The sequence below is a fragment of the Mustelus asterias genome, chromosome 11 (assembly GCF_964213995.1).
Source record: "Mustelus asterias chromosome 11, sMusAst1.hap1.1, whole genome shotgun sequence".
In the NCBI taxonomy this organism is placed as follows: domain Eukaryota; kingdom Metazoa; phylum Chordata; class Chondrichthyes; order Carcharhiniformes; family Triakidae; genus Mustelus; species Mustelus asterias.
The window spans coordinates 68682039-68704219 of NC_135811.1; the positions used below are offsets into that span (position 1 = coordinate 68682039).

At 49.2% G+C, this 22181-nt stretch overlaps 1 protein-coding gene across 1 annotated transcript in view; it reads right to left on the reverse strand.

The window, feature by feature from the left end:
* LOC144500261 (corticotropin-releasing factor receptor 1-like) overlaps nt 1-21701 on the reverse strand; it is a 180919-nt gene extending 159218 nt beyond the window's left edge. The window contains exons 1-3 of the mRNA XM_078222937.1: nt 21591-21701; nt 19675-19847; nt 9771-9993 (exon numbers count right to left, since the gene is read on the reverse strand). Coding sequence (XP_078079063.1) covers nt 9771-9993; nt 19675-19847; nt 21591-21701 — 507 coding nt within the window. The remainder of the gene's footprint in view (nt 1-9770; nt 9994-19674; nt 19848-21590) is intronic.
* Nucleotides 21702-22181: the final 480 nt, after the last annotated feature.

The following is a 22181-nucleotide window of genomic DNA, read 5'->3' on the forward strand; positions in this document are numbered from 1 at the left end:
AACGGTTTTGCTTTACTGTAATGATTTCAATCAGACCATTGAGGTTGGCCTATTGGAGTATGAACTCCCTGGTTAAGGATCCAATTGATGGGCCAATCAGGGAGTCTTTGCTTTGCAATTAACCGCGAGTGTCAGTTCCTCGGACCCCCCGGAGGGTAGACTGCTGACTGACAGCGCTCTGTGTGCTGCTGTTAGAGTTTGCAAAGAAAGGGATTTTGGTGACTTCTGCCTCCGAAGCTTTATTACACTTACTTCATTTATAATTCTACTTAACTATTCTCTATGTTTCGATAAAGCATTTGTATAATTTCATAGTTTTAATGGAAAACATATGTTAACAGAAAGAATGTTATAAATACAAACATTGATGCCATGTTAATATTTAACTAAACATTTTACTTTAATCCAAGTGTCCAAATTTAATGTCCAAAGATGTGCGGGTTAGGTGGATTGGCCATGCTAAATTGCCCCTAGTGTCAGGGACGGTAAATGTGTGGGGTTAAGGGGATAGAGCCTGGGTGGGATTGTGGTCGGTGCAGACTCGATGGGCTGAATGGCCTCCTTCTGCACTGCAGGGATTCTATGATTCAGCAGCTGCACTATGACATTTTGTTTAATTGCCTCATCATTTCAAATTTCTAAATATATTTTTTCTCTAACACAACGATCAATAAAATATTTTTATACATTAATACAACAGTTCTGTTGTCTCTAAACAAGGAGGTGAGGGAGGGAAAAGAGGAGCGGTAAGGAGGGGAAGGGGAAGGAGTAAGAGGCTGGGGATGGGGGGAGGAGATAAGGATCAGGTTGCATCAGGGGGACTCTTAAATTTGGGATAAACAGTGCTTAAAATATACAGCAAAATTCAATTAGACATCTGCTGAAATTTATTCTAGACACTAACATCCACCTTGAATATGTTTCTTTCACTGGAATTCGTTGTCATGACAAAGTTGTAAATTTTAACTAAAGATTGTTCTTCCACTTTCTATGCATTACATCTTTATATGTTAAACATCTTTTACAAAAAATTAACCCACCCAAAGAATGTTTGCTGTCTCTCCTTACTGCAGCTAGACCAAAACATAAATGTGCAAATAAATAAGGGCAAAAACTCACCTATCATCAGCATAAGTGACGGAAGTTACGGTGAGATTGCAGCTCAGAGCTTCCATACCAGGAACTATCCAAACCCCAATCGGAATTTCAAAAATTTGCCGCTCTTTCAGCACACATGTGCATACGCTGGGACTTCTGTGTTGTTCCGACATCCATGTGCGGGGCATAATCGGCTTATGGTGGCATTCGGGCTGGAAGTTACGGGCCAAGTTGTTGAGATAAGGAATAGATGGGGCAGTACGGTGGTGCAGTGGTTAGCACTGCTGCCTTGTCTGGAGACAATACACATCTTTTTAGCCTGTCTTGATGCTCTCTCCACTCCCATTGTTTTGTTTCTTAAAGACTGGATTAGTTGTAAGTATTCGCATTCCAACCATTATTCATGTAAATTGAGTCTGTGTCTTATAAGTTCTGTTTGTGAACAGAATTCCCACTCACCTGAAGAAGGGGCTCAGAGCCTCGAAAGCTTGTGTGGCTTTTGCTACCAAATAAACCTGTTGGACTTTAACCTGGTGTTGTTAAACTTCTTACTGTGTTTACCCCAGTCCAACGCCGGCATCTCCACATCATGCCTCACAGCGCCAGGGACCCGGGTTCAATTCTGGCCTCGGGTCACTGTCTGTGCGGAGTCTGCATGTTCTCCCCGTGTCTGCGTGGGTTTCCTCCGGGTGCTCCGATTTCCTCCCACACTCCAAAGATGTGTAGGTTAGGTGGATTGGCCATGCTAAATGTGCAGGATTACAGCAATAGAGTAGTGGGAAGGGCCTGGGTGGAATGTTCTTTCAGAGAGTCAGTGTAGACTTGGTGAGCCAAATGGCCCCTTTCCGCACTGTAGGGATTCTATGGTTGTAGAGGCAGATAGATTGAGTTGTGACACAGAGCAACCATGGTTAAATCAAATGGTAAAAAAAAATCAAGTGATTGAGTGGCCTTCTCCTGCTTCCTGTGCATGAAGCTTGGGGGAGAACATAAGAAAAAGGAGCAGGAGTAGACCACTCAGCCCATCGAGCCTGGTCCACCATTCAGTACAAGCATGGCTAATCTTGGGCTTCAACTCCATTTTCCTGCCCACTCCCCAAATCCCATAATTCTCTGAGACCAAAAATGTGTCGATCCTAGCCTTAAATCTATTCCCCTATGGAGCATCCACAACCCTCTGCGGGAGAGAATTTCAAAGATTCACCACCCTTTGAGTGGAGTAATTTATCGCCATCTCAGTGTTAATTGATTGTCCCCTTACCCTGAGACTGTTTTCGATTCTTGACCAGCAGAAGCAATCTCTCAGCGGCCACCCCATCATACCCTTCAAAATTTTGTAGGTTTCAACAAGATTGATTTTTCTTTATTCCCAAACTCTGGAGAATATAAACCCAATTTACTCAGCGTCACATCATAGGACAACTCCTCATCCAGGGAGCAGATGAGTGAACCTTGGCTGTACCGTCTCCAAGGCACATATATCCTTCTTTCATTGTGGAGACCAAAACTATACACAATAGTCCAGATGTAAACTCACCAAAACCCTGTACAACTGGAGCAAGACATCTTATAAAGATCCCTTACAATAAATGCCAACATGTCATTTACTTTCCTAATTGATTGCTACACCTGCATGGGGCAGTTCCAGCAGATTGGAAAACACCAAATGTTAAACAGCCACTGTTTAAAAAAGGAGGTAGACAAAAGGCAGGTAACTATAGGCTGGACTTCTATAGTGGGGAGAATGCTTGAATCTATCATCAAGGAAGAAATAGCGAGACATCCGGATAGAAATTGTCCCATTGGGCAGACGCAGCATGGGTTCATGAAAGCCAGGTCATATTTAATTAATTTACTGGAATTCTTTGAGGACATTACGAGCACGGTGGACAACGGGAAACCGGTGAACGTGGTGTAGCTGGATTTCCAGAAGGCATTCGACAAAGTGCTGCACAAAAGGCTGCTGCAGAAGAACCAGAGGAAATGGGCGAGATACTAAATGAATACTTTGCCTCAGTATTCACCAAAGAGAGGAACCTGATGGATGAGGAGCCTAGGGTAGGGTGTGTAGATATTCTGGGTCATGTTGATATCAAAAAGGAGGTATTGGGCGTCTTAAAAAGCATTAAAGTAGATAAATCCCCAGGGCCTGATGGGATCTACCCCAGAATACTGAGGGAGGCAAGGGCAGAAATTGCTGGGGCCTTGACAGAAATCTTTGTATCCTCATTGGCTACAGGTGAAGTTCCAGGGTACTGGAGGATAGCCAATGATGTTCCAATGTTTAAGAAGGGCAGCAGGGATAATCCAGGAAATTATAGGTCGGTGAGCCTTACGGCAGTGGTCGAGAAATGATTGGAAAAGATTCTTAGGGACTGGAAACAAATGGTCTTATTAGTGATAGAAAGCATAGTTTTGTGACAGGGAGGTCGTGTCTCACTAACTTGATCGAGTTTTTCAAGGAACTGATGAAGATGATAGATGAGGGAAAGGCAGTGGATGTTGTATACACAGACTTCAGAAAAGCCTTTGACAAGATACCTCATGGTAGACTGGTATGAAAGGTGAAGTTACACGGGATCAGAGGAGAGCTGGTGAGATGGATACAGAACTGGCTTGGCCATGGAAGACAGAGGGTAGCAGTAGAGGGGGGTTTTTCTGAATGAAAGGCGGTGACTAGCGGTGTTCCATCAGGGATCATAGAATCCTACAGTACAGAAGGAGGCCATTCAACCCATTGAGCCTGTACTGACCACAATCCCACCCAGGCACTATTCCTGTAACAGCACACAGTATCCTGCTAAATCCCCACACATTAGGGTCAATTTAGCATGGCCAATCAACCTTACCCGGACGTCTTTGGACTGTGGCAGGAAACCGGAGCACCCGGAGGAAACCCACACAGACACAAGGAGAACGTGCAAACTCGACGTAAACTGTGACTGAGGCTGGAATTGAACCTGGGTCCCTGGTGCTGTGAAGCAGCAGTGCTAACCATTGTGCCACCTTGCTGCCCATCAGTTCTGGGACCTTTGTTGTTCGTAGAATATATAAATGATTTGGAGGAAAATGTACCTGGTCTGATTAGTAAGTTCGCAGGCGACACAAAATTTAGTGGATTTGCGGATAGTGAAGAGGATTGTCAGAGGATACAGCAAGATATAGACCAGTTGGATACTTGGGCGGAGAAATGGCAGATGGAGTTTAATCCGGATAAATCCATTTTAGAAGGTCCAATGCATGTAGGAATTATACAGTAAATGATAGAACCCTTAGCTGTATTGACAGGCAGAGAGATCTGGGCGTACATGTCCACCGATCACTGAAAGTGGCAACGCAGGTGGATAAGGTAGTCAAGAAGGCATACGGCATGCTTGCCTTCATCGTCGGGGCATTGAGTATAAAAATTGGCAGGTCATGCTGCAGCTGTACAGAACCTTAGTTAGGCCTCATTTAGAATATTGTGTACAATTCTGGTCGCCACACTACCAGAAGGATGTGGATGCTTTGGAGAGGGTACAGAAGAGGTTTACCAGGATGTTGCCTGGTCTGGAGGGTATTAGCTATGAGGAGAGGTTGGATAAACTTGGTTTGTTCTCACTGGAACGACGGAGGTTGAGGGGTGACCTGATAGAGGTTTACAAGATTATGAGTGGCATGGACAGAGTGGATAGTCAGATGCTCTTTCCTAGGGTAGAAAAGTCAAGTACTCGGGGACGTAGGTTTAAAGAGCGTGGGGAAAAGTTTAGAGGAGATGTGCGAGGCAGGTTTTTTACACAGAGGGTGGTGAATGTCTGGAACGCGCTGCCCAGGGAGGTGGTGGGAGCGGGTACGATAGCGGCATTTAAGGGGCAACTAGACGAATACATGAATAGGTTGGGAATGGAAGGATACGGACTCCATAAGTGCATACGGTTTTAGTTTAGGCAGGCATCATGATCGGCGCAGGCTTGGAGGGCCGAAGGGCCTGTTCCTGTGCTGTACCGTTCTTTGTTCTTTGCATAAGATAAAGGTGCATGGCATTGCGGGTAATGTATTAGCATGGACAGAGGATTGGTTAACTAATGGAAAGCAAAGAGTGGGGATAAATGGGTGTTTTTGTTGTTGGCGACCAGTGACTAGTGGTGTGCCTCAGGGATCAGTGTTGGGAGTGCAATCGTTTACAATTTACATAGATGATTTGGAGTTGGGGACCCAGTGTAGTGTGTCAAAATTCACAGATGACACTAAGATGAGTGCAGAGCAAAGTGTGCAGAAGTCTGCAATGGGATATAGATAGTTTAAGTGAGTGGGCGAGGGTCTGGCAGATGGAGTACAGTGTTGGTAAATGTGAGGTCATCCATTTTGGTAAGAATAACAGCAAAATGAGCTATTATTTAACTGGTAAAAAAATTGCAGCATGATTCCCCCCTCATTCTTCTGAATTCCAATCAGTATAGCCCCAGTCTACTCAGTCTCTCCTCATAAGCCAACTCTCTCAACCCCGAAATCAACCTAGTGAATCTCCTCTGCACCCCCTCCACTGCCAGTATATCCTTCCTTTCTCAAGTAAGGACACCAAAATTGTACATAGTACTCCAGGTGTGGCCTCACCAGCACCTTATACAGCTGCAACATAACCTCTAAGATAAAAGCAAAATACTGTGGATGCTGGAATCTGAAATAAAAACAGAAAAAGTTGGAAAATCTCAGCAGGTCTGACAGCATCTGTGGAGAGAGACTAACAAAGGGCACTCGCATTGACTCCATTCGCTCCCCATAGATGCTGTCAGACCTGCTGAGATTATCCAGCTTTTTCTGTTTTTGCGACATAACCTCGCTGTTTTTAAACTCCATCCCTCTCGCAGTGAAGGACAACATTCCATTTGCCTTCTTAATTACCTGCTGCACCTGCAAACCAACTTTTTGTGATTCATGCACAATGATACCATGGTCAGCCATGACCTTATTGAATGGTGGAGCAGGCTCAAGGGGCCAGGTGGCCTACTCCTAGTTCTTATGTTCATGTTAACTGTTCTGATCCCAGCTGATGTTACGACCAGACAAGTTGGATCCCAGGGTGGAACCTGGCTTGATCGGTCCTAACTTTTATTTTTTGTTCAGAAACATAGAGGGTAGCGACTGAGCAGAGTCACAGGAGTCAGTTGATGAACTTTTAACAAAAGAATAAAATATTTATTAAACAGGAAAAGATTAAGTGTAACTCCTATGCGGTGGCACAGTGTTTAGCATTGCTGCCTTACAGCGCCAGGGACCCGGGTTCGATTCCCGGTTTGGGTCACTGAATGTGTGGAGTTTGCACATTCTCCCAGTGTCTGCGTGGGTTTCCTCCGGGTGCTCCGGTTTCCTCCCACAGTCCAAAGATGTGCACGTTAGGTGGATTGGCCATGCTAAATTCTCCCTCCGTGTACCTGAACAGGCACCGGAGTGTGGCAACTAGGGGATTTTCACAGTAACTTCACTGCAGTGTTAATGTAAGCCTACTTGTGACTAATAAACAAATTTGTGACTAATAAATTTTACTTTACTTTTCAGCCCAACTATAACTTTACAGATATATACAGATTCATAAAGCTAACACAAGTTATCAAATCTATTTTATATTCTCATTTTTTCAGTATGCATGCAGTCCATGTAAACCAATAGGCACAATGTGATCGGAACCACCACACCCTGATACAAAGTGACAGACACCACCCCAAAGCAAGTGGTATGGATCTCTCATCAACTCTCCAGATGCTTGTCACACTGAGCGAACTGGTCTCACCAAACTGTGTTTGAACATCCTCCATGAGGATGTGCCTCTAGGATTTTCCTTCCACACACTCAGCTAATTGGTCGCCAACACAATCCTTCTTCTTCCCAGGCCCCTGTTCCAGAGTTAGCAGCCCTCTTGCTGTCTGCTTGGATCCCTGGCTGCTTTCAAATCAAATCTGTTTCCTGCAGATTTCACTCTTTAACCTTGGAGCTTTCTCTGCTCCTCACTCTTCATCTCACTTAACAGGACTTTTTCCAGATTCCTCTTCTTTTCCTTTAACTAGAAAGTCTTTTTGAGACTTTCCCGTTGGTCCCAGTCCTTGGTTTTGGGACATTTCTATTCTTTGGGGAAATTTGCTTCCTGTAGTTCCCTCTGCTGTGTTCAGCTTCTCCTGGCTCCTGGTCTCAACTGAACTGAAACCACTTTTATATTTTTTTCTTTCTTTGTGGGTCCCTTTCTTTGGACCCCTGTTACGAGGCAACAGCAGTTTTTTTCTACCTTGTGTTTATTTTAACTTCCTTTCAAGAGTCATAAAACTTCATGAGAATTCAGGTGCACAAACAAAGCCTAGGTGTCTAGATCACCAACAACCTGTCCTGGTCCCCCCCCGTGCCGACACTATAGTTAAGAAAGCCCACCAACACCTCTACTTTCTCAGGAGGCTAAGGAAACTTGGCATGTCCACTACGACTCTCACCAACTTTTACAGATGCACCATAGAAAGCATCCTTTCCAGAATTATCACAGCTTGGTATGGCTCCTGCTCTGTCCAAGACTGCAAAAACCTACAAAGGGCTGTATACGTAACCCAGTCCATCATGCAAACCAGCCTCCCATCCATTGACACTTCCTGCTGCCTCAGAAAAGCAGCCAGCATAATCAAGGACCCCCACACACCTTCTTCCGTCGGAAAAAAGATACAAAAGTCTGAGGTCACGTACCAAGTGACTCAAGAACAGCTTCTTCCCTGCTGCCATCAGACCTTTGAATGGACCTACCTCGTATTAAGTTGATCTTTCTCTGCACCCTAGCTATGACTTTTCTGACACCTCCTGCTTAAAACCCAAAAGGTCAGAAGGATCATGAAGCCCCGCTTTCACGGTCTGTATTCGTACTGAAAATCAAGATCAAGCCAGCTTTTGCCCTTCTGCTCCACGGGAGGTTTCTGTCCTCCCTGAGCTCGCCTTAGGACACCTGTGTTACGGTGTGACAGGTGTACCGCCCCAGTCAAACTCCCCACCTGCTACTGTCCCTGGAATTAGTGGGTAGCTATGACTGTAACACTACATTCTGCATTCTCTCCTTTCCTTCTCTATGAACAGTATGCTTTGTATAGCACGCAAGAAACAATACTTTTCACTGTATACTAACGCATGTGACAATAATAAATCAAATCAAATCAGAGAATCTGGTGAGTGGCTAAGTTCCACTCTATCCCTAAGGTTTAAAGCAGCACACAACTTGATGGTGAAATTAATAAAACATGTAAAAAAGTACAATAGATAAGTGAATGATTAAATTAACTAATTATTCACATTCAGATGGCAGATGATGTGTCAATGCTGTAGTATGTGGGTTCTCCTGGATAACACTATGACCCAGGGGGAAACAGGTCTTCAGAAAGCATTTGCAGCTTGAAGAACTTTGGTTCAAAGTGGAGGCTGAGGGACAGACACTGCAACACATCAGAGAGGGAGAGTTACCTGGACGTTTATTTTCAGAAGCAGTCACACCCCTTAGGATATAGTCTTCTAGTTTGGACAGTGGTCAGGGACAGGAGAGTGTGACTATACTGAGGTTTGAAGGGGATCCAGAGGGCAGGAGTGAAGGAGTGTCAGCCTCTGAAATTGTCCAACAGGTTTGAGATTCATTCAGATTGTGTGGATGAGAATGGGTGCTGCAGGGTGGATGAGCTGACTGACCATGGCACCATGGTACAGGAAGCCATTCAAGTGAGGGAAGCAGATAAGAGTGTAGTCGTAGCAGGGGACGGTATAGTGAGGGACATTGACATGGTTCACTATTGCAAGAAACGAGAGTCAAGACGACTGTGTTGACTGCCCAATGCCAGGGTTCAGGACACCTGCTCTGGGCTGGGGAGGAACTTGCAGTGAGAGGCAGAGGCACCAATGACATAGTAGAACTAGGAAAGAGGTTCAGATCCCACCCGACCATGTGCCCGAAGCCTCGGATGTTTCAGCCTCCACCCGAGGTGAATCAACGGCTGTATCGTGCGCACCAGAGACCCCGAAGCCTCACCACTAACCTATCCCACCGAAGCGACTGTATCAGAGCTGGTGGATGGTACGATTGATGTCTGTGTTGATTGGTACGTGCTTTCCTTGGAGGTTTCCTCGGTTCCTTCCACCGAGGTGTTGTGGGAGATTTAGTCGGGCAATGCAGCGGGAGCAGCAGGGTTGGGTGATGACCCCAAATGGGCCGGCCTCATCAGGGTTGTTTCCTGCAACAAGGGACACGTGGTTAAGTAAAATGGAGGGACAAATATCTGGGCATGATTGCAACTTACCTGAGATAGGTCATGTAAATGAAGGTTTTGTGCCTCCTTACTTCCCAGCTGAACCGTCCACATCCACTCTCAACAGCTCCACAAAGGGAGTGAGGAGACGCAGCTCAGGAACCCCACCTCCGGTCTACTCTTGCTCCCGCCGATTATGGGCCATCTTCTTCTGTGAGGGCAGCAGGGGGAGATTGAAAGATTGGAAGGACGCAGGATGTAGGAGGTGGGGTCGATTGAATGGGTATGTCAGGACTGTGCCCCGGTCGGCAGGGGTTGTGACAGGGATGTCAGTGGGGTTTGAGGAAGGTGCCGGGGGTTGGGTGCTGGAAGGTTACGGGCTGTTAGGGAGTGGATTGACATTCAAGGTGCAACTGCCAGGACAGGATGGATGCTCACCTTTGCCGCCTGAATGAGGTCATTCAGTTTCAGCACTGGCATTGCACGGGCACTGACCGTCATCATCTCCCAGGCCTCATTGCCGGCCCAAAACCTGGTCGTCACCTGTCCCGGGGGAAGAATCTGACCCTCCTCTCCTTGATGGCATCCAGCAGATGGCCCGGCTCTCTCTCCGTGAACCTTGGTGATGCTCTTTGTGGTGCCATCTTCCAGGCGTGACTGACTGTGAGTCCATTGTTAGTGCACGTATGCAGCTCCCATTTGTTAACGCCATATAGTTGTGGACACTATGGGCCCGATTTTACCATCAAGTTGCGTCCGTTTTCAGGTGCGAAAACTTGGTAAAGTCGGGCGTGAGGCGAGTAGCGTGATCCGCGCCCACCTCCACGCCGGTTCCCCCTTTACCAAAGCCCAAAAATGGCTGCGATCGGGACCGAGACCGAAACAGGCGCAGCAACCATTCAAATGCATTTGCATGGATTTAAATTACTGGGCTGTACGCCCAACCTTATCGGCACTTCCCCCTTTACCACCGTATTCGTCTATCCAGATTCAGCACGAAACAGACATGCTCTACAAAAGTTCGATTCAGGCGCTCCAGTAAGTGAGGAGGTAGGTGCCAAGCATCAGACGGCTTTCTGCCTGTGATCGGTGAGGGGGAAAGGGGGTCCGCTGCCACTCTGCCTGTGATCGGTGAGGGGGAAAGGGGGTCCGCTGCCACTCTGCCTGTGATCGGTGAGGGGGAAGGGGGGTCCGCTGCCACTCTGCCTGTGATCAGTGAGGGGGAAGGGGGGTCCGCTGCCACTCTGCCTGTGATCAGTGAGGGGGAAGGGGGGGTCCGCTGCCACTCTGCCTGTGATCAGTGAGGGGGAAAGGGGGTCCGCTGCCACTCTGCCTGTGATCGGTGAGGGGGAAAGGGGGTCCGCTGCCACTCTGCCTGTGATCGGTGAGGGGGAAAGGGGGTCCACTGCCACTCTGCCTGTGATCAGTGAGGGGGAAGGGGCGTCCGCTGCCACTCTGCCTGTGATCAGTGAGGGGGAAGGGGGGTCCGCTGCCACTCTGCTTGAGATCGGTGAGGGGGAAAGGGGGTCCACTGCCACTCTGCCTGTGATCAGTGAGGGGGAAAGGGGGTCCGCTGCCACTCTGCCTGTGATCGGTGAGGGGGAAAGGGGGTCCGCTGCCACTCTGCCTGTGATCAGTGAGGGGGAAGGGGGGTCCGCTGCCACTCTGCCTGTGATCAGTGAGGGGGAAGGGGGGTCCGCTGCCACTCTGCCTGTGATCAGTGAGGGGGAAGGGGGGGTCCGCTGCCACTCTGCCTGTGATCAGTGAGGGGGAAAGGGGGTCCGCTGCCACTCTGCCTGTGATCGGTGAGGGGGAAAGGGGGTCCGCTGCCACTCTGCCTGTGATCGGTGAGGGGGAAAGGGGGTCCACTGCCACTCTGCCTGTGATCAGTGAGGGGGAAGGGGCGTCCGCTGCCACTCTGCCTGTGATCAGTGAGGGGGAAGGGGGGGTCCGCTGCCACTCTGCCTGTGATCAGTGAGGGGGAAAGGGGGTCCGCTGCCACTCTGCCTGTGATCGGTGAGGGGGAAAGGGGGTCCGCTGCCACTCTGCCTGTGATCGGTGAGGGGGAAAGGGGGTCCACTGCCACTCTGCCTGTGATCAGTGAGGGGGAAGGGGCGTCCGCTGCCACTCTGCCTGTGATCAGTGAGGGGGAAAGGGGGTCCGCTGCCACTCTGCCTGTGATCGGTGAGGGGGAAAGGGGGTCCGCTGTCACTCTGCCTGTGATCAGTGAGGGGGAAAGGAGGGGTCCGCTGCCACTCTGCCTGTGATCAGTGAGGGGGAAAGGGGGTCCGCTGCCACTCTGCCTGTGATCGGTGAGGGGGAAAGGGGGTCCGCTGTCACTCTGCCTGTGATCAGTGAGGGGGAAAGGAGGGGTCCGCTGCCACTCTGCCTGTGATCAGTGAGGGGGAAGGGGGGCCAATGCCAGTCTGCCTCTGATCAGTGAGGGGGAAAGGGGGTCCGCTGCCACTCTGCCTGTGATCGGTGAGGGGGAAAGGGGGTCCGCTGCCACTCTGCCTGTGATCAGTGAAGGGGAAGGGGGGCCAATGCCAGTCTGCCTGTGATCAGTGAGGGGGAAAGGGGGGGTCTGTTGCTACTCTGCCTCTGATCGGTGGGGGGGGAAGGGCCCGTGATTGGTCTGGGTGGCAGAGGGGGTGAGGGGATAAGGAGGTCAGTAATGTTGTGGGGGTGGGGCAATGTCTGTGAGGGCCAGGGAGAGGCATTATCCGGCCCGGGAGCGATGTGGCAGGAGAGCCGCATTCTATCATTTTTTTCTGCGCATGCGCAGCTGGAGGCATCGATTGGAGCTGCAGGATTTCAGGCACGTTAAGCCCCACCCACAGGTTTCTGCAGCGTGTTTCAGAATCGCTGATATTTTTGCAGGCAGTGTGTGTATGGGGGGGCGGGGGGGCTGAGAACGGGTCTAAAAGTTGGATCTGAAACACTCCCAGATTCAAATTCAACCAGCACTTCGATCAAAATGGTAAAATAGGGCCCTATGGGTGAGTCACATGCCCGGAGGGTCCATGCCAACGAGAATGGCATTGAGACTCTTTCATTGTACTAAGTGTCAAAAGATTGCAGTACGGGGTGCGCCAAAAAAACAGGTGCGGTTAACTCCAAAATTTCTCCAACCTCACTGCAGTGGGAGCGTGGCGTGAATGGCTGGTAAGATCACCCTAACCCTAATCCTTCGAATTTCTTTGGAAGATCACACCCAGGGAGTTTTCAGATGGATACAGAGAGGTTGAGTAAGTGGGCAAAAATCTGGCAGATGGATTATAAGGTGGGAAAATGTGAAACTGGTCACTTTGACAGGAAGAATAAAAAGCAGAACATTACTTAAACTGAAAATACTTGCAGAATTCCGTGAGGGTTCTAAGTGTTCTCGTGCCTCAGGGACACAACATTTCATTCAGGAACAGTGAATAGGAATGCTAATGGAATGCTCCCCTTCATTGCAAGAGGAATTGAACATAAAAGGATGTTATGCTTTAGTTTACAGAGCAGTGGTGACACCACATCTGGAATACTGTGTACAGTTTTAGCCTCCTCAATTCAGGAAGGAATCAATTGTGTTGGAAGCAGTTCAGAGACGGTTTATTAGATTGATAGCTGGAATGAATGGGTTGTCTTACAAGGAAAGATTGGACAGATGGGGTGTGTTTCCACTGGAATTTTGAAGAGTGAGGGGTGACTTATTTGAAGTCTACAAGATCCTGAATAGTCTTGACAAGGTGGATGTGAAAAGGAAGTTTCCTCTTGTGGGCAAGTCCAAAACTGGAGGACACCCCTTTAAAATTATGGGTCACGCTTTTCAGACAGAGACGAGGAAAAGTTTCTTCTCTTCAGAGGCTTGTGTGACTTCAGCGCTTTCTGACTCAGGAAGCATTGGAGGCAGAATCACTGAAGGCAAAGGGGGATTGATTCTCTCTAGGCAAGGAAATTGAAGATGATTGGAAGTCGATGGAAATGTACAAGTCGACATATTAACAGATCCTATTTCATATGGTTAAATGTGACTAAGTGTGACATTAAGAAAACTAGCAAACCAGAGTGGGAATCAAAGGGAATCAGGGGAATATCTCCGTTGGTTGGAGTCAGATCTGGCACAAAGGAAGATGGTTGTGGTGGTTGAAGGTCAGTCATCTCAGCTCCAGGACATCTCTGCAGGAATTCCTCAGGGTAGTGTCCTCGGCCCAACCATCTTCAGCTGCTTCATCAATGCTTCTGGCAATACTTGTAGTTCCATTAGAAATGACTTGCATAATGTAGCAGTCCAAGGTTGTTTTCAGCAAATCCTGGGCAAGTCAGGCTTGGGCTGAAAAGTGGCAAGTAACACTGATGATTGAGGAGCGCACCCAACATGTGGAACACATGTGTTACCTTTTCAGGCAGACAAAAAGCAATGAGTAATTCTCCTGACTGCCTGTGGGGTTTTAGCATTTGCTTTCATTCGGAGTTTAACTTTCCCTGAGGCACCCAATACTAGGCTCTTTCAAGAATTGACTGAACTAGTTAGAGAATACTGTGACTCCAAGCCACCTCTGATTCTGAGATGTTATCGTTTTAACTCAGCCTCACAGTGCCAGGGACCCGGGTTCGATTCCCGGCTTGGATCATTGTCTGTGTGGAGTTTGCACATTCTCCCCATGTCTCCGTGCGTTTCCTCCGGGTGCTCCGGTTTCCTCCCACAGTCTGAAAGACTGTGCTGGTTAGGTGCATTGACGCGAACAGGCGCTGGAGTGTGGCGACTAGGGGAATTTCACAGCAACTTCATTGCAGTGTTAATGTAAGCCTTACTTGTGACTAATAAATAAATCAAATAATCCTTGGCAATACTAAACCACTGGGAAGAGCTATTTTGAGTGATTCAGGGCAGGATGTTTGGAGAAAGCATTTGGTGGATAAAGCAGTAACAGAGGAAGATATTTCAGTTACAAAGTAACCTCATTGCTTTGAAGGGAAAGTGAAGCATCCAAAGTTAATGCACCCGGGATGTCAAAGGAAAGAAAACAGAAAGAGGCAGCAACCACGAAAGGTCAGCAGCATAATTCAGTTAATAACAGGAAGATTATGGAAGCTTCTTAAGGGAATTGAACAAGTTACTGAGGGAGGCAAAGAGAACCTGCAAGATAAGATTGGCAGGCAACAATAAACTGAACCCTAAAACACTTTAGAAACATAACAAGGTTAGCTCGGAACAGATGAGGCTCTTCAGGACGCAAATGAAATCTTCATGACTAAAATATTTAATTAGTACTTAGCATGTCTTCACAAAGGAAGCGGAAGATGTGAAGGTTATACTAAAAGGTAAGAGGGAATTTAGGACAAGGTAGCATCGTGCTGAGCAGACATGAGGACATTATAATTTCTTTTAAAACCTAAACACCCTCATTAAAAAAGATACTATTGATCTTAAAGGTGGCTGCCATAGGTCACCTGACAGCTGCAAATCTAAGTTGGTCAAGCTTCTAAAAGGTGGATTACAATGAGCCTGCCTGCACCTTTTCTATTTCCAGAGGAAACAGGTCCTCCGACTATAGGAATTACCGAGGCTGTCTACACTAACTGATGCGCATCTCTTATCCTGAAGAAACGACACTAAATCCTACCTTCAGCTATCTGCGCCCATCTGAATTTCAACTCCAGAGTGGATAAGATCCCTGTCTGAAAGGAGCTTTACAAACACATGGGGTGGAATTCTTCCAAAAAATTCTAAATGCTGAATTCGCGGGAATAGTGGAATAATTCACGCTGGTTTTTTCAGTGGGAGTTCACACTAGAATCTCCCGCACTCTGTGCAATGCAGAGGCCTCCAGTGTGAATCTCATTAGATTTCAGGGTGCTTCCCACCCGGGAGGCTGAAACCAGCGGAACTCTGCGCATGCGCAGTGGCCCCGAACTGTCAGCTTCCTGTTTGCTGGCCAGCTCGATCGCTGGCCTGCCCGGGACCCCCGCAGTGTGGCCCCCTCCATCCCCCACAGCTCGATCGCTGGGCTGCCCGGGACCCTCGCAGTGCGGCCCCCCCATATCCCACAGCTTGATCGTGGCCCCCTCAACCACTCCCAGGCCCCCCCATCCCAGACTGCCTCAATCACCTGCCCCCCACTGCAGTGCCAATCCTCCCCACCCCTCCGCAGTGCAGGCCCCCTGCAGGAAGACCCCCCTACCACCACCCCTGGCTGACCACCCCCCCTCCCCTGCAGCCCACCCCAATCACTGGCCTCCCTCCTGCCCTGATTGATCGAAATGCAGAGTCGCAGGGGGATCGTCCACCCCCCCGATTGCCCCTAGGCCCCGCCTCATCAGCCCGCTAGGCCACTCCCCCAATAGGCCACGCTCCCAAAAATCTCCACCTCCCTTGTCACTGCCCCATGCCCGATGGGCAGTGCCAGGGGACATGTGCTGTCACTGCTAGGGTACCCATGTCTCGGGGGTACCCCTATCCCCACCGCCTGGCTCCCTGTGGGCCTCCGATTGCTCCCCTTCACTCCAGCAGGATCAGGCCGCTAGCTCCCCAAAAGTGAGGAGCTACTCTTAACCCTGCTGGAGTGAAATCCTCTGGCGGGGTGGGACAGGATAGCAGGCCTGGAGAATTCAGTCCCAGGCCTGTTAATCACATTAAAATTAGATTTAAATAAAGATTTAAATAACTTACCTGTCTTCCCACTGGTTTCCAGCGCGGATCTGATAGCGCCGGGAGGTGCGCGCTCGGAGGGAACGCATGTGCGAATCCTGCGCATGCCCGGACGCGGGATTCTCCCACCACACTGCGCTAGAATATTAGTGTGGTGGGATGGGAGAATCGCCCCCATGAACAGCACGGTGGCACAGTGGTTAGCACTGCTGTCTCACAGCACCGGTACCCGGGTTTGATTCCCGGCTTGGCTCACTGTCTGTGCGGAGTTTGCACATTCTCCCTGTGTCTGCATGGGTTTCCTCCGGGTGCTCCGGTTTCTTCCCACAGTCTAAAAAATGTGCGGGCTAGGTGAGGGTGGAGAGAGTGAGGGGGAGAGTGAAGGGGAGAAAGTGAGTGAATGTGGGGTATGGGGGGGGGGGTGAGAGAGTGAAGGGAAGCGATTGGGGAGAGTGTGAGGGGGATAGTGAAGGGGAAGAGTTTGATGGGGATGATTGTTGTTGAGTGTCTGGGGAGAGCCGGGGCTGTGCGGGGAGAGAGTGTGCTCAGGGTGGAGTGCTCTGATGGAGGATACTAATGGCGACTGCTTTTTTAATGGCATTGAGTTTTACCCTGGGGTCCTTCACTCCAGCAGCAAATGACTAATTAAATACAGACGATGGAATACATTCACCCAGCAGCTCAGGTCAAATTTTCCCAATGGGCTCACAAAGTGGTCCTGCCCTAATTCAGCACGAGACAGGAATCACACAGAATGTCCGCTGTGGGAAATCAAACAATGACATCTTAATGCCGGAAGGAATATTTGGGGCAAAGCAGACGGAGCTCTTGTCTCTATCTGCTCATTACTGCTTTACATGAAACTAACTGGTGCAGACAGAGTCTGACAGATATTTATTCCTGGTGATAGGTGTCGAGTGATCGCTGTAACAGACGTGAATATTGTGGAGAATCATTTCATGGGGGAATAAACGTAACCAAAATTCACAGTGCAAAAAATTCACACTTGCTACCATGTATACTGAAATCAACTGATTTAAACCCCAACCCCACCATTCTTGGCCTAAAAAGATGTAGATTGCGATCTTGCCAGTGCAGTGAGCCGGTAAGATCATGTGTGAAACCAGGAATCAGATTCATGGCCAATTTGGCGCACACACAAGAGCTCCTGGCCCTGTTTTGCCAGTGGGATCACCAAAGCCCATTTAAATATTAATCATAGAATCCCTAAGTGCAGAAGGAGGCCATTTGGCCCATCGAATCTGTACCGACCACCATCCCACCCAAGCCTTATTCCCATAACCCCCATTTATTCTGCTAATCCTCCTGACCCAAGGGTCAATTTAGCACAGCCAATCAACCTAACCCGCATGTCTTTGAAGTGTGGGAGGAAACCCTGAGGGAGCACCCTGAGGAAACCCACGCAGACACGGGGAGAACATGCAAACTCCACACAGACAGTGACCCAAGCTGGGAATCGAACCCAGGTCCCTGGCGCTGTGAGGCAGTGTGCTAAACACTGTGCCACCGTGCCGTCCCTAATGTTGTGATTGGCCACACCAGTGGGAATCACCGCAGGTGTCCATCAGCGGTGGCCGGACACCATGGCCACGCTGGGGAAATTGGAGCCCCCAGGCGGTTAGGGGGTTGGCTGAAAAGTGGGATGGGGTATGACCGGGGTGGGGGGGCAATGATGCAGGGGCAAATATGCACAATGACATGGGGCTTGTGCAGGGGGGGACTCTACAAGGCACGACAGACAGGACTGATTACAGGGCACGATGGACACTCACACCTGCTGCTGCCCCAGCTGTGTGTTGAGGGGAGGGGAGGGGTGGAGGCTGTGCAGTGGGGGTGGGGGCTATGCTGGTGAAGGTGCAGGGGGTGTGTGTGGGGGGGGGGTGGTGGTGGGCGTGCAGAATGGGGTGGGGCATAGGCCGTCCGCCAGGGAACCCATCAGGAGGGTCCTGATGCCCCAATGCTGGCAACATATGCTAGTGTGGAGGGAGACGATGCCGCCACATGGATGAGAGTTCGATGTCCATGGTGGGGAGGAGTGGGTGTGAGGAGGTGCAGATCGGGGTGCCCTATGCATTGGCGCCCAAGCACTCTGAAGCTGGCTTCCTGGCAAATTTCCCTCCCCCTGCCGCTCCCCGCCCCACCCCCGATGCTGGCACAAATATCCCAGCTGCCAAAGAAAACTGAGGAGGGACATTCTGTTCTCCACCCCGGTGCCACCGCCATGACTTCCAGGGGCTGGGCTGGCAGCGAGGCCTGGGAGGTGGTGGCAGTCAGTGTGTGTGTGTGTACTGGCTCGGAGGACCCGCCGCCAGTGCAAGGAGAAACTAAATGACCTCATTCGAGTAGCAAAGGTGAGCGTCCATTCCTTCCTGGCACTGCTCCCATCTGCCGCTCCAGTAATGTCAACCCACTCATGACACCTCACAGCCTTCCAGCACCTCACCCCTTAGCACCTGCCTCCAAGCCTTGTGGCACCCCACCTCACAGCCCCCTGCCGGCCGAGGCATGGTCCCAACCGACCCACCCCCAACACCCCAAAACCCCGCGTCCCTCCAGTCATCAGGCTTTCAACCCCCACTTCTGTCCCCACAGGAGAAGATGGCCCAAAACCACCAGGAGTGGGAGAGGGAGAGAGCCCTGAATCTAGTGGGGAGGATGTTTCGCCTCCCAGAGGGATGGTCATAGCCTGACTGTACCCTGAGGGGCTCAGAGCATCATTCTAGACGGGAGAGGCCCTTCAGCCCACTGATCCCCATATGATCTCCATTTCCCAATGCCTTACTGACACCGGATTCCAAGCACTCACCTCAAGCTGTCGCGGCAGTGGGTGCCCTGTAGGCCCACAGTGTCACATGGCATGGCATGGAATCCCCTGCATCTGCCTGATCCTGGGACAACCCCCCAACCCGTCAGCCCATCCCTGAGGCATTACACTGGATGGTGGTGCACCCAACACTCACTCAGACATGGACCCAGATGCCAGTGTGCAGTTGGAAAACAGATAGGCTTCAGACTTGTGTGGCACCAGGACAGCATCACAGTGTGCTAGTGTGCTGCATTAGGAGTCATCATCACCCTCCTGCCTGGACCAGTAACTCACTAACATGGCCAACCTAGGCCCATCACCCTCGTGTGATGTCAATGGGACCCATGGCAGGGCATGGACAAGAGTGGGGGGCACCAGGGAGGAGCGGGTGGTGGGGGGGTGGGGTGGTGGTGGTAAGTTGCAGACTTCCAGGGGGAGGGGTGGATGTTGGAGGTGTTGGTGGACCACACACCTCTTAGTTGGAGAACGTTGTGGTGATGAGGGCTTCCCTCGCTGCCCTGCCCTGCCGAATCCTGGTCACCACATGTCCTCCATCCCTCAGCTCCTTCTCCTTCTCCACATTCTCATGGCCCCTCTCCTCCTCAGGGCCATCTGTCTAGTCACCCTCCTCCTCTGCTGCTGCACCAGGTTGTGTAGCACACAGCAGACTACCACGATGCAGGATACCCCCAGCACCATTACCCACCTGCAGAGATCCCCCCTCCCCTTGCCTCCCTTCTTTGCAGAGCTCCCTCTTTGCCTCCCCCTCTGTCATAGCCCCAGCCCCACTCAAACCATACATTTACGGTGACCAGTGGGCAGTGCCAGGGTACATGGTGGGCAGTGCCAAGGGCCTGGTGGGCACTGCCCAGCCATACCATCGATACTCAGGGGCTTCAATGGACTCTGAACCCCTGGCGATGCCATCGCATCTGTGGTTCTCACCAATGAGAGGACACCTGGCACGAGGGTAAGTGTAAGTGAGTTTGGGTGATGCCGTCCAGTACTCACTAATGAAGGGTGCAAAGCCGATCTCGCTGGTAAAACAGGGCTGGTACAATTGTGAGCAGCGAAAATCAGGTTCGCATTGGATGCACATCTGACCTTTGGCCTTGCACTCAATCTTACCGGCTCACTGCACCAATTGACCAGCACGACAAGCTGGTAAGATTACGCCCTGGAAATATTTTTGGTAAGATTGCTCCTGTAAGTTTTCAAATTCCTCGTGTAAAAGTCACCTCATTTTTCAGGGATTAAAACCCAAAATGTTCAGGAACGACACTCTCAGAGGTGTTAGTGATTTGATTTTAGTGTAAATGTATATATAACACTGACAATAAATACTGACAATTGAATGTTTCTAACATTTCTATTAAGTGCTGTTCCTGTTTATTCAAATTATTAAAGTGATGATAGTGTAAAACATGAATATAATGAATTATTTGCTGTTGTTTATTTTAGCTTTATTTTATCGTGATTTTTTTGTGAATGTTACTGAGCCCAGATCAAGCAGATATGTCAACCCGTCTAAAACACAACTGTGTAAATTTGATTTGATTTATTATTGTCACATGTATTAACATACAGTTATGCTTTGTATAGCTCGCCAGTAATGTCAACCCACTCGTGACACCTCACAGCCTTCCAGCACCTGACCCCTTAGCGCCTGTCTCCAAACCTTCTGGCACCCCACCTCACTTTCATAGAGAAGGAAAGGAGAGAGTGCAGAATGTAGTGTTACAGTCATCGCTAGGGTGTAGAGAAAGATCAACTTAATGCGAGGTAGGTGCATTTAAAAGTCTGATGGCAGCAGAGAAGAAGCTGTTCTTGAGTCGGTTGGTACGTGATCTCAGATTTTTGTACCTTTTTCCCGATGGAAGAAGATGGAAGAGAGTATGTCCGGGGTGCGTGGGGTCCTTGATTATGCTGGCTGCTTTTCCAAGGCAGCGGGCAGTGTAGACAGAGTCAATGGATGGGAGGCTGGTTTGTGTGATGGATTGGGCTACATTCATGACCTCTTGTAGTTTCTTGCGGTCTTGGGCAGAGCAGGCGCCATACCAAGCTGTGATACAACCAGAAAGAATGTTTTCTATGCTGCATCTGTAAAGGTTGGTGAGAGTCGTAGCTGACATAGCTGACGGTGATAGGGGGCCAGGACGGGTTGTTGGTGATCTGGACACCTAAAAATGTGAAGCTTTCGACCATTTCTACTTTGTCCCCATTGATGTAGAAAGTCAACTCCGTGACTTTTAGCTTGAAAATTGGTCTGAAAAGATTGCCTTTTGCACAAGCAAAAATGATAATTAAATGAAGCTAATTAAATGGAGCAGGAAATGAACAGTCGACATGGATTAACATAGATTAACGCTGCTGTCCGTGGTGGTGGAGGCAAACTCAATAGGGTCTTTTAAGAGACTCCTGGATGAGTACATGGGACTTAATAGGATGGAGGGTTATAGGTAGGTCTAAAAGGTAGGGATATGTTCGGCGCAACTTGTGGGGCTGAAGGGCCTGTTTTGTGCTGTAGTTTTCTATGTTTCTATGTAACAATAGAAATGGGAGACTGATACAGCCACTCCAACCTCACATATGATGCAGCTCCATATTTAATGTGACAGCATGTCCTGGGTTCTCTTTAATGATGATCTGGAGTTCCACATCATGGAAAAGGTTAGCAACCACTGAACCATAGGATGTGCAGTAACCAGGCCTCAATGATTTTTAATGGTTTTATTATAGTGGGACATTGACCTTCCTACTCCACCAGCTTCAATTTTGTCCACCAGCTTTTTACCTTGTCAAACACTTCCTCAAAATCTATACAGGCAACCTCCAACACATTCCCTTCATCCACCTTTCCCGTTACTTCATCAAAATAATCAACCTGGGTCAGGGTGATCTTCATTTTCCATAAACATGCTGTCTATCTTTAATCAACTCAAACTTCCCCAAGAGCCTGTTCATTTTTACCCAATGATTGTTTCTTAAAACGGATCCACCTCTGATGTTAAACTAAGCAGACTGAAGCTGGAAGGAAGGTTCTTACACCATTCCTCAAGTAGCATTTGCCACTCTTCAATCCTCTAGGAGCTCCTCCATATTTGAAAATTCTGGAAGGACCTTCTACTCTCTCCACTTTCACTCCCTTTAGTAACCTGGGATGTGAGCGATTGGGACCAGGCGACACATCTGCTCTAAGCATTGTCAACCTTTCCATCAATTTTCACTCTATCCATTAGAGTGAAGCCATCTCCACTTCTTCCAATACCTTACCAACAACCTCTTCCTTAGCAAACACTGATATAAATTACTCGCTAAGTGTTCCAGCCTCGCTTCTAAGCATTTAACACCCTCTTTGTCCCCAATCAGACCCACCCTAGCTCTT